The 13605-nt window shown below is 32.3% G+C and overlaps 1 protein-coding gene and 1 long non-coding RNA gene across 2 annotated transcripts in view; one reads left to right on the top strand and one right to left on the bottom strand.

Moving 5' to 3' along the window:
* Window positions 1–1775: 1775 nt before the first annotated feature.
* The window catches only part of LOC134263569 (probable serine/threonine-protein kinase pats1), a 44890-nt gene continuing 33060 nt past the window's right edge, over window positions 1776–13605 (top strand). The window contains exons 1-2 of the mRNA XM_062745945.1: window positions 1776–1854; window positions 2139–2624. Of these exons, the coding sequence (XP_062601929.1) occupies window positions 1776–1854; window positions 2139–2624 (565 nt within the window). The remainder of the gene's footprint in view (window positions 1855–2138; window positions 2625–13605) is intronic.
* Window positions 3529–8218, bottom strand: LOC134263575 (uncharacterized). Its single transcript, XR_009991313.1, has 3 exons — window positions 8012–8218; window positions 5065–5196; window positions 3529–3724 (listed from the first exon to the last, which is right to left on the bottom strand). It is a non-coding gene; the product is annotated as an uncharacterized LOC134263575 (long non-coding RNA).

Below are 13605 nucleotides of genomic sequence, written 5' to 3'. Positions count from 1 at the left end.
AGAAGAATTTCATTTAGATATCACATTGAACAAAACTGATGTTTTACTTGGTAAATATTACAAATATTTCAACATTTTTAATGTGTTAATATGTATAGCAAAAAGGCATATTTATAGAAAAGGAGTAAAAAAGAACTACCATCCCTAATGGGAATTAAATCTGAAATATTGTATTATTAAAAATGTGAAAAATTCACTTATACAAAAAATTGTGAACTAGACAATTTAATAGAAGATGGGCATGGCTCTCCATAGGTAATGACTCAGATACCTAAGTATATTTCCCCTACAACATTATTTGTTACAAAACAATGAATCCTATACTTTTGTTTATCTGAATTATTCTTATACAATGATATATGCATATGCACGCAGCTGAGTGAATGGAGTATGAAATGTGTATGTAAAAATAACCTCATGTTACATTAATGTATATGTAAAAACTACTTTGTTAAATTAACTTATAGATTCCAAGGCTCCGCAACCTTGGCTATAAGGACACACACATATACATGTACTGGGGTAATAAAAAAATATTTTTAGAAAAAATTATTTCAATAGTGCTTGTATTTCAATAGTGGTTGAAACGTATGGTTATCATATTGAAATGTACTTTCATCCAGCATTGATGTAATTACCGGCATTTCAATAGTGGTCATATTTAAATAGTGGTTACTAACTATGTTTGCTATTGAAATGCACTCTCAACCACTTTTGATATAATTTTTACAATAGTGGTTGTTTTTTCCATGGTTGCAACACTAGGGTAGTATAGATTCTAAACTGTTCATATCATGATCCCCGTGGGTTGGGCTGCTGGCCGCAATAGGGAATCTTAATTTTACATACCCGGTAGTTATATATAGGGAAAAACTTTTAAAATCTTTTTTTCAAGTACCTTTTGGCAAGAAAGGCTGAAACTTGTGTGGAAGCATCCTAGGGTAGTGTATATTCTAAATTGTTCAAATCATGACCCCCGGGGGTTGGGCGGGGCCACACTATGGAATCAAAACTTTACACAGAAATATGTAGGAAAAAACTATGAAAATCTTCTCCTCAAGAACCACTGGGCATGAAAAGCTGAAACTTACTGGGAAACATCCCGGGGTATTATAGATTCTAAACTGTTCAAATAATGACCACCTGGGTTGGGCAGGGCCACAATATGGAATCAAAGTTTTACAGAGAAATACATAGGTAAAACTCTTCTTCTCAAGAACCAGTTTGCCAGAAAAACTGAAACTTATGTTAAAGCAATCTGGCATATTGTAGATTCTAAATTGTTCAAATCATGACCACTGGAGGTAGGGAAGGGCCACAATAGGGAACCTAAGCTTTACATTGTAGTGAAAATCTTTAAAAAACTTCATCTTGGGAACTACTGGGCTAGAAAAACTGAAACTAATGTGAAAGCATTGTGGGGTACTGCAGATCTGATATTGTCTAATTTATGACAATTTGGGGGGGGGGGGGGGGGGGGGGGTTAGGAATGGGCCACAAAAGGTATTGCAAGTGGAAATTCGGGCAAAAAAAACAGCATGGTTATAGCTATTCAGTTGAACTATGTGGTCCATGGGCCTCTTGTGATTTAGTTTCATATAAATTGTTAGACCTACTTTTTTGTTTAATTTCTTAAACACTAAAAAAGATATATATTACGATAATTCCGTATGTACTAGGACTGCACTGGGATTACACAAGCACTATTGTACAGCATACTGTTAGTTGAGAAATATCAGCTGAATAAAGAATCCCACAGAATCATAAGGGACAAAATGAGAGACAGATATTTCACTTATATTACGGGGGAGTGTTATGTAGACCTCCCTAAAGAAATCACAGACACACATGAGGGTATTATTGATATAAAAATTTGCAGATCTCCACCGGCAAGTGGTGATGTCTGCATTAGCTGCAGAACTGTAGCTATATGCTTGTGAAAATTCGGACAGATAAAGCTCTTTGGTTTATCTGTATGAATTTTCTCAAGCAGAGAGCTACAGTTCTGCAGCTAAATCTCCATATGAGTAAAAAATTCTCGAAGGGGCCGTAAACCAACATACATTGTACAATGAAATCTCTAATCCAAATTTATTGATGTCATTTTTATTCTTTTTTTAACTTTATTCTCTTTTCAGGTGAATGTCATAACTATTCGCCGGAAATTCGGTATCTATTATATTGCTTATTGTTTTCTGAGAAATATCAGCTGAATCTGAATGAACAATCATGCAGGGATACAAGATACAACATCAGAGACAGATATTTCCCTGATCTTTCTAATGACAGTTCAGTAGATCTTCCTGATGGAATCACAGAAACACGTGACGGTGTGATAACGTTTATATCAGACGACATCCGACATGACGTCATGTACGCCTTTGTTACGGAGTGTCTGTTGGAGGACAGTGACCTGGAGTTTTTCCTGACCACAGCGTCACGTGACGTGATCTCAGAATACTGCCGGTCCTGGGATTATGAGAGGAGTGAGGGAGAGAGATGTTTGTATATACCGGAGAGACCAAAGAAGATGTACGACCTCTTTTTAGACAAACTACAGCTGGACATCATCACACACTGTACCGTGTCTGACAAAAGGATTAAGTTCAAGATCAGTGAACGTTGTGGGTATTATTGATATAAAATTATCATTTTTAATAGAAGCGTTTCTTTATATTTCTGCTGTTTATGAATTAAGTCTTTTATTTGCATAATTTAAGTTAGAGGACATACCTGTTTGTAAGCAAGTAAATCTCTTATCCTGTCTATAAACGTGTTATGTTATCAACACATTAAAATACAACAAAATGTAGGATAGGTAAATTTCAGCATTTTACTTTTTGGGGTATGTACTCCGATAGTCATTAGCGGAAAAGTAAACATGTTGACATATAATTTTTCTTGTGTCTTTCCATTGCTGGGATGTATATCTAACTTATAAAAGCAGATTTTTAAGATTGAGCCCATTTAGCGCCAAGTGTAGAACTACCTTAATACAATTTGAAATTATTTAAGGACAAATTATACAAACATAAAATCGATGTCTGGATGGGTATATATTTTTGGACCTAATTTGATTGTAAATGATGGAAGTAATTATAGCCCTGTTCTGAAGGAGAGGGGGGTATACTGTTATACCATTGTGTCTGTCTAGCTGTCCGTGTGTCTGTCTGTAACAATTTTTCGTCACAGTTTTCTCAGCAACTACTCATTGCAGATACTTGAAATTTTAATACAACCTTCTCTGAGGCATGCCATATGGTGGGATACATTTCTAGTAAAATCTAGTAAAATCCTATGTCTACTTCCTGTTTGTCTGTGCGTCTGTTCATTTCATACATAACAGATTTTTGTCGCAGTTTTCTCAGCAACTACTCATCACAGATGCTTGAGATTTTCTCTGAGGCATGCCATATGGTGGGATACATCTTTGGTCATATCGATGTCAACTTCCTGTTTGTCTGTGTGTCTGTCTGTTTCATACATAACAGATTTTCGTGGCATTTTTCTCAGCAACTACTCATCGCAGATGGGTACAGTCCACTAATTGTTTTCCCATAGGCGACAATGTTAACGTTTCTTCTCATAGCGATGTCCCTAATTTTCGTTCGGTAGTGAGTGACCCCTCAAATCAAAGCACATCAACTTGTCTTTCCTTGGTTAAAATCTCGAGGTGGCATGTCAGATTCGTTTTCCGGCAAAATGAGTCTGTCTGCGGGAACCTCTAAAAATGAAAGTGAAAGTAGGGGAATTTCAGAATTCTCACTGGCGTTATAAAACACAAAATAATTCGGCTGATCTTCTTGATAAATTACATTTTCAAAGCTTTTTTGGTAGGAAAGATACTCCTTATCAACAAGTGTGAGGCTCAGTTCAGTACACCTGCCCAATTTTTTTTAGGCAAGTCTGCAATTTAAGGAACTTGTAATTTTTTCTGCACTACTTTCTTCTCCTACCGATTCTAAAAATAATTAGTGGGATGTACCCAATATGAAAAAGCATTTTTTTGATTTTACAATATTTCACACTGTTTGTCAATCTAGAGCATAAGTAGAGACATCAGGCCAAGTTTCATGAAAATTCAACAATTAATTAAGATTTTACAGCATTTACAGTTCTATGTGTAATATCCTTAAAAAATGCTCCAATCTAGCCAAAACTGCACCCAAGTTTTGAGTCAAATTTTAGCCTATTAACACATTTATACCATTCTTAATCACCTTCATATCTTTAAATACATATAGTCAAATCATAATCAAGCACTTAATTGGGTCAATTTCACTTATTTTAAAAAATTAATGTATTTCCGCACAAAATATGACCACTTTTCACCCTCTAATTCATAGTTTCTCCAGAAATGACAAAAAAATGAAGTTCACAAATACCCCGAAAGTAGTAAAATAAAAAAGTACTTATTATTTCCTGTCCATTGATGTATCATTCATGAAATTTGGACTATTAATGAAAAAGTTATAAGCCTTTATAATCCTATATAGAATCATTTGTTTCAAAGCAATTTTTATACCAATGCAAATTTACTCATCTATGACGTCACAATGACATCATAATAATGGATAGCTCAATACTTGTGTATCATTACTTTTCCCGTACTTTTTATTTAAGACAAAATCAGTGCTTATATACTATTATTTACTTTAAAAAATAAAAATATGTGGTGTTGCAGATTAAATAAATAGTTCACTAAAGTTGTTTTGTTTCCATGGTAACCATTTTGTAATTTGTAGGAAAATGAGACAAAATTTTGAATTTCCTGACAAATCGCATAATTTTGACTGTCAACTATTCATGAAATTTCAATTCTTATATCCGTGTAATCTTAATAATGCATAATTTACAAAACAAAGATGTAGATCTAATCATTTGAAAATCTTAAATAAGAAAAGAAAATCTATATGAGCTGCAAAATGTATATAGCAGTGCATGTACAGATTAGTTATAACTAAATACTTTCACATTCTGATCACCTATTTAATATGTAAATTTCCTCACCCCCACCCCATTCCCCACTTTAATGAAATTTTTTTTTAGAAAACTTAAACTTACATATTTTGCCGACTGTCACATTTTGCTGGTTCTTTTTCAAGATGTATTCAAATGGGTGTGCATTTGCTGGCCAATAGTTTTAAACACCATCTGCATGGACCTCATGTTTTTCCTGTACCAATCACCATAAACCTAAAAAAAAAATCAATACAATAAATGGTACAATATCACATTTGCAGACAGACAGACACACAGACATTCAACACGTACAATTTTTACCATATTCCTTTTATGCCCATTACTTGAAATTAATTAATTTAAAAAATGATTAATTTGCTCCCACCTGAAATCACACTGTTTACATTGGTAATTAAGTTAATTCAGCAGAATTATATAGGTAAAAATCATGTTTTACTGACAATAATTGAACATTCAACAAAACATGTAATGCAATTGCTAAAAATATGAGAAAAATCAGTTAATGTGCATGTTCACACACATCGTTTAACTCCCAGACAACTGTACTCAGCTTGACCGCGCAACTGATCTGAAATGATGTATGTCAAGTATGCATATGTGACGCGCCGATCATCGACATGTTCCAAAAACATTAAATTGTTATTTACAAATATTGTACTAGGGTATACCTCTTACCTCCTGTGTAAAATACAAATGCCCATCACCTATATATACTGCTTAACACTGCCCTGAACAGTTTTTAGTCAGCCCGCGGGCTGACTAGTTATGGTACGAAGAACTTCCAATGCGCTTGCGTGGCTTGGAATTCTGGGAGTGGTTCTGCAGTAAATCACGCCTGCTAATTTTATTTCAGTAAAATCAATATAGATTGTAAACCAACAAATCCCTATTAAACACCAAAGTAATCTGTAAATTTAACTCAAAAAGGAATTTCCCGATGCTTATTTTTGTATAGAAGGTTTCAAACAGTTAACTGGTTCGCAGTAATTTAACTGGTTCGCACATAATCATGTGTTCTACGCAGCGAAGCATACAGTTCCTACTGTTGGATGAATTTAGTGTTTGACGAGTAAATTGAAGCTCTTTTATAAAATATATTGAAAGTATTTTTACTTATGTATTTAAATCTACAGCACAAACATTGGGTTATTACATATTTTTAGCTTTTCAGTTTTTACTGCTTTTACTTTCGTTTTCACTACAAATCATTTCGATCCCGATGCTAAATAATGGACAGACTTGTTAAGTCATACAACAGATACTTCGGAAAGAAAACACAACTGGCTAAGCTTGCTCGTTTGTTGCCCCCCGCTGAAATTAGAGAATATCAATTTCAGTCTGTCTGTCCGTCCATCTGTAGTTCTGTCTGTCTGTAACACTTTCACTTCCCGGCAGCGAGCTATTGCAGTGAAATTTTACACAACTGTTAACACCTTATATGGCCTTTGGAAGACCCTCTTGATTTTGAGGTCAAAGGTCAAGGTATTAAATTTAGAAATTCTGTCTGTTTAAACACTTGTTTTCGCGCGATATCTCTGTAAGCCATTGAGCTTTTGCAATGAAATTTTATACCACAACTCCCTATGGCCATATATATGGCGTAAGGAACACCCCTGTGTATTTTGAGGTTCAAACGTCAGTGTCATAAATTCATACTTCTGTGTGACTCTGTGTAAAACTTTCATTTCCAGTATCAAATGTCATAAACCATAAAAGGCTCCCTATGGCTCCGCCCTGGACCCCCACCCCCCCACCCCCGATCTGCGCATGCTTTTTTTTTTTTATCCGTAAATTGGCTTGCTTTTCATAAACTACGACCTGATAATCTAGGTTGTGGCAATCATATTTATGAATTAATAGGTTTATTATATTATAAGAGGTCTGATAAATGAATTTGTAGGTCTTAGTAATGTTTGCTTTATTTCAATTCTACTTTTTATGAAACAATTTAATCCAAAATTCAGCTAGTTACTAGTAAGTCAAATGACGAGTCGATAGTTAATAAACTAAAAAAAAAGCTTCTAGGCTATACCGTCAAAGCTTACATGTTACCTGTTTGAATGAACAATAAATGTTTATTTTTTTTATTCTAAAATGTACAAGAAAATGTACTAGGTATTTCAATAATCCTTTATTTGTATTCTCAAACGAAGGTTCAGTATGGCTGTTTAAGTATCGCAGGGACAAGGGTGTTTCCTTTTTCTAAACACATAGCCAAGAGAGATTCAACCGGCGGCATGATAAACTCTAACAAGGATGATAGTGAAGCTTATTGGGCTCCGTTTTGTTAAAAATGGCATAATGTTCATATATCCCCCTCCCCCTAAAATCTTATAGATCTGATAATGAGAGTGTAGGTTTATAACTTCTTTGATTAATGTTACGTGAATTGGGATTTAAATGTTTATACATACTTTCCGTTCTTTTGATTTTGAGACGAAAAATGCAAGAATCTGCATGTACCAACGTTTCTGTTCCTATGCAGAAAAATATTAAGACGAGGTTTTAATTCTAGTGGCCAACTCTGCTACTGATTAAAATTTTGTTGAAGGCATTTTTTTAAACATTATCACAGAGAAGAAAAATCCACTGGCTGACTCTCTAAGCTTTTTTTAAAAGCTAAACTTGTGATAACTTTCTGCTAAGTCTACTTTCACTTCGACCTTGACCCCTATTGAATACCGATCCCGAACTCATTTGTTATTTTTGTGTATTTAAAATAAACCACAGTGGAGCATGTACTTCTACATAATTGCTTATTAATAAAATTATAAATTTATGATTCTGAATAAATAAATTATATAAATCAATACATTTAATCTACAAGATACATGTGTAAACAATGGGTGATACATGTTGACTGTTCCGGGGGGGGGGGGGGGGGCTAGACATTTATTTATGAATCAATTTGTTTAAAAATGTGTATCAACAATATAAGAATTGTTTTTTTCATAAATTTGAACAATTGAAAATAATAGAAAACAACAACTTTGAAATAAATTCAAGATTTATGACATCTTTCACTTACTTATAGGCTTCCTAATATGGGTACAGTCCACTAATTGTTTTCCCATAGGCGACAATGTTAACGTTTCTTCTCATAGCGATGTCCCTAATTTTCGTTCGGTAGTGAGTGACCCCTCAAATCAAAGCACATCAACTTGTCTTTCCTTGGTTAAAATCTCGAGATGGCATGTCAGATTCGTTTTCCGGCAAAATGAGTCTGTCTGCGGGAACCTTAAAAATGAAAGTGAAAGTAGGGGAATTTCAGAATTCTCACTGGCGTTATAATACACAAAATAATTCGGCTGATCTTCTTGATAAATTACATTTTCAAAGCTTTTTTGGTAGGAAAGATACTCCTTATCAACAAGTGTGAGGCTCAGTTCAGTACACCTGCCCAATTTTTTTTAGGCAAGTCTGCAATTTAAGGAACTTGTAATTTTTTCTGCACTACTTTCTTCTCCTACCGATTCTAAAAATAATTAGTGGGATGTACCCAGATGCTTGAAATTTTAAGACAATTTTCTCTGAGGCATGCCATATAGTGGGGTACATTTTTGGTCAAATACGATGTCAACTTCTTGTTTGTCTGTGCATCTGTCCATTTCATACATAAATTTTTGTCGCAGTTTTCTCATCAACTAATCATAGAAGATGCTTTATATTTTAGTACACTTGTTGTTGAGGCATGACATATGGTGGGATTAATTTGATATGAACATGATTTCAATTTTATATTTATACCCCCGTAAACGAAGTTTAGGGGGTATATCGGAATCACCATGTCCGTCTGTCTGTCTAGCTGTCCATCCGTCTGTAGACAAGATTTTGTCCGGACCGTTTCTCAGACACTGTTGAATGGATTTGTCTGAAAATTTATACACTTATTATTCACCATATGAAGGTGTGCACCTGGGATTTTCATCATGATTGGATGATTTTTCTGCATTTTACAGGCGTTTTTTTGTTTTTATTTTGTGATTTTGTTTGGCTCATAACTAGAAAACTATTAGACTTACAATCATCAAACTTAAACAATTTATGCATCTTGGGTAGAAGGTGTGTCATGACCTATTTCAAGGTCACTGTGACCTTTAATTTAAGTGATTTTTTTTTTTTAAAAACTAAGTCTTTAAAATTTTAAAATTTCATAGTCCTAAAAAATGTAAAAATATAGTTGTATCCTTATCAAAAAATACTAAATTAAGTAAAAACTTATTTTTTCATCATATATGAGAGGAATTCAGTTTGTCTCATGGGCATAATTATCAAGCACTGGTCAAGGAGAACTTTTGATAGCAGAAATGTGTATGTCAAATTAGAGAGAAATTAATGAGTTCCTTGTCGGGAGTTAACCAGCAAGAGAATCTCTATCTTAATTTATCTCTTGGGAGTTGGGCAAAAAGAAATGGCCTTATAGTTGCTTGTGTTAAGGTTCATTGATACTCTGATAAGAGACATAACTCTACAGATAAGAAAGATAACTTTCTGCAGACATTTTGTCATGAAATTCAGTATTTTGTCATGCCATAGTTTACAAATCTCTATCATATGGACCATTTTATTGTTAACTCAAGCAAACCTATCCCACGGTTCAGAGGTTCATTTTTAGTTTTATTGCTAGTATATTCAAAAATTATTTTGAATAGTTTCCTAAAACATTTACACTCCGTTCCGTTAAACGGTGTAAACTGATAAAAAAAATCTATTTCTAAACGTGAAAGTCTTTTAATTGTACAGAAATAAAAGCCGCAGAATTGTTTATAAACATAAAATTAATATTTTATTTCATTAAAAAAGAATTTCAAGGGCGATAATGGAAAGATAACTCTTGCTTATGGATGCATTTAATTTTACATGCACAGAAAACAATTTGATATTCTGATTTAAAAAGCATCGCTCCAGTATGTTTTCTATAGGGAATTAGATAGGTATGAGAGTAAATATTATTTTCATATTTACCTCATCTTTCTAATTTAATTATGAGATTAAAAATAATTGATCTTTCTAATGACCATATCAAATTTTCTTCAAATCATGATTTGACATATCATTTATTTCTGAAAAAGTAAGCAACGCTTCATACTTCAAACTATTTTGTATTTGAATTGAATGTTATAGTTGTTGTTGAAAATCAATGTTTGGAATTTTAAAAAAAAGTCGTGAAATGTGGAGCAGAGGGATATTGTCCCTTAATTAAGAGTTCTTGATGGCTGTAGTCCAGATAAAGATCTTTCAATTGGTGTAATGTAATTAAAACAAATTGATGTTTTAGTGTATGTTTAAAACTGAATTAGTATTGTATAATATAATTAAAATTAATTATACATGTGTTCATTGAAAAAAAAATTACATTTCAATTTTTATATATTTGCAACAAATTGCAGTCATGTCTCACTTAGAATTTTATAGTCTAAAGAATAATTAATTTTTGATTTTTTTTTTATTAGACTGTAGCATTTCCATTATTTCATAAAATATGCAATAAACAATTTAAAGCTGCAGATGGATATTTGTTTAGCTCTAACACAGCCAGTTTAGAATTATATGATGTATTATTTGTTTTAATTAATCCTTACACTGTAAGTCTATTAGAGATGTATGTACAATATTTTAAACATGATTAGAAATGGAAATTAGATTATTGAAATCTGTGTCAATCTGTTAATCAAGGTTATCAAAAAATAATACAGAAAAGTATATTTTTAATATACTTTTAATACATTCATTTCTGTACTTTCTTAAAATAATACAGAAAAAATATATTATTTTCCTATCACAAAAAAATGGGTATATTATTTTTGTATTAAAATCTGACTTTGATATTTTGCAGTGTATTATTTTTGTATTTTTTTGAACTTAGATTATTTTCAGTGTATTATTTTTGTATTTTTAAGGACTTAGTTTTTTCCAACTGTATTTTTTCTGTATCAATTTTGAACTTAGTAATTTTACAGTAAAATCTCTACAGCTAGAGTGTATCATATTTGTATTAAATTTGGACTTAGTAATTTAACAGAAAGTTTGACTGTATTATTTTTATATTAAATTTGGACTTTTTGATTTTACAGAATTTGTCTGATTATTATTTTTGGATTATTTTTATATTAAATTTGGACTTTGTAACTTTTCAGAAAAGTCCCTACATTTAGACTATATTATTTTTGTATTAAATTTGGACTTGGTAATTTTACAGGAAGATGGTCAGTATTTTTTTTTTATTTTGTATCAAATTTGATTTTAGTACATTTACAGAAAATTCCATAGTTAGTCTGTATATTTTGTTTGTTTTTTTTTTTTTCTTTGGGGAGGGGGGGGGGGGTAGGTTAAATTAATATTGTATTTATGAACTTTATAAATTTTAGAGAAATTCCTTGCAAATATTCTGCTGGTTTTAGATACCGGTACTAGTTTGTAGCATTTTAGAACATTTCTTTTTTTTTTTTTTTATTTATTTTTTTAAAAGGTATCTTGGTATCCAAATCGAACTTAAAAATTAATTGGTACTAAAATTTTTGTTAATTCCATTCAGTTATATCAATGGTAATCTAAAGAAATGTCTCCATATTCAGCTGATTAAGTTGAAGATTTTACAGAGGGTTTACATTTTTACAGCGGGTTTACATCCAATCTCGTGCAGCAGGTGGCCTTGCAGGCTTACAAATGATTGCATCATACTACAATGTAGAAATCACGTGATTTACCTGTGCACATGGAAAGTCCCAACTATCAGTATTTCTGTACATACGATGTTTCTTCAGATTTGAGATATTTTGCAGTAATGAATGACAATTATATTTTAAATTAGCCTTAATGAATTTTTTGAAACGGTCTTACAATGTACAAGTGTAGAAATGGTCGTAAAATCAGTAGATTTACTACCGTAATTGGCTGAAGCCAATGTTGTGTACACGTGCGCTTGTCACTTGATGATTATCTCTCCACACCCCTTCAGGCAATTAAATTGTGTACCGACTCCAAAGCATTGTTTTTACAGTAATGGGGCTAATTATTTGCTGTTCTTTTAATTGCTTGAATTATTTTCTTTCTTAAAAATCGGGGATCAGTTTAGAATCTTTCGTATTGTGTTGATTATGACACATTGAACACTTGTTAAGTGTAATTTTACCTTATCTTATACTTATCGGCCTCTTGTTTAAATAATTGAGAGTTAACAAATGAAATACTAAGTATGTTAAAACAATATCACAATTACTTTGCTGAAATAAAATTAACTTAAGTATATGGCGACGTAATATATCAAAATCTGTGTATTGTACAAAAAAAAAAAATAATAAACTCTTCTTCGCAACATTATCATGATTATCTTACGTAATTAATACAGTGCATTTAGGATTATTTACTGAAGACATACATGGCTGATGCCTAGTTCTATTTTGGATAATTTCTGAAAATGCTTGTAATAAATATAACTGACGATTTCTATTTCACCGCGACTGTAAAGCTGCAAATATGTTTGTATATTCCCCGCGTTATATGATCCTAATTGTTGAACTTTATGGTCTATTTTCAGGTCAACTTGAATAATTATAAAAAGAAAAAAAAATAACAAACAAACAAACAATATGGCCGACCGGAAATCTCTCTGTTTGTAATCGGAAAATTCCGTAGGAACAAAAATGTTATGATTTGAAGAAATGATTCCTAATAATTATTCCTATAATGATCTTGGGTTTGTTAAAAGGATTCTGTACTATTTTTAGACTTCGTAAATACATCTTTTTAAACTGTTTAAAATATTTTCTATTTAAAAATCGGAAATCTTCGTAAATATCGAACAATTTGATTGGTCAGAATTTAAATTTTTTCTTAGCTTTTCTCTGATTGGCTAACGGAAATTTACCCACGCCATTTTGAAAAATAGATTGACGAGCCATGCTAAGAGAGTTGTTGATGTTTTGAATAAATTAGTGAATATTCGCCGGTAAAATGGATTGAAAAATAGATGCTTAACTTCAGCATGTAAGGATGGATCAGAAAAAAGCGAAAACAGGAGGAGGTTGGCGTTTTTCAAGCACAATGCCCTGGCTTTCCTGGTGTAAACAACGCCACATGCGGTAAGACTAAGAGTTTACACAAAACATCACAGTAGTTTTACTTTTTTTTAAAGTGCAATGTAGATTAATAAAGGTATAAGCTTTAATAACCAAATCATAGTAGGTCAAAATAAATGAGGATATATTGGTCTTATTGTGAAAGATAGTTTTGTTATGTGCTAGTTTCAACTTCAAGATCGAATTGTATGAAGGACTTTCAATGGCAAGTGAAATTATTCAGATAGACTAAAACTACTTTCAAAATTAATTTCACACATGCCATGAAAATGGACTAATAACAGATAAAATCATTTTAATTTTGAAAAGGGGGGGGGGGGGGGGGGGGGGGGGAGAATTGGAATAAGCTTCATGGATCTATAGTTTAGTATACTTATTTATTTCTATTATGAACATGCAGGCAAGAATTTTCTGTCTCTTTATAATAAATAAAGGCATCTGTTTAAACTCGAGACTGCTTTACTTTAGTAGGGATGATCCAGGATTTGGGGGGGGGGGGTAAGTAAGAAAGATTTCTTTCACTAAACAGTTGTTGGATAAACTA

Source organism: Saccostrea cucullata, unplaced genomic scaffold (assembly GCF_032062105.1).
Source record: "Saccostrea cucullata isolate Sc308-1 unplaced genomic scaffold, CSIRO_AGI_Scuc_v1 ctg2503, whole genome shotgun sequence".
Classification (NCBI taxonomy): Eukaryota; Metazoa; Mollusca; class Bivalvia; order Ostreida; family Ostreidae; genus Saccostrea; species Saccostrea cuccullata.
The sequence above is the reverse complement of the archived record's forward strand: the minus strand, read 5'-3'. Positions and strand labels throughout refer to the sequence as shown.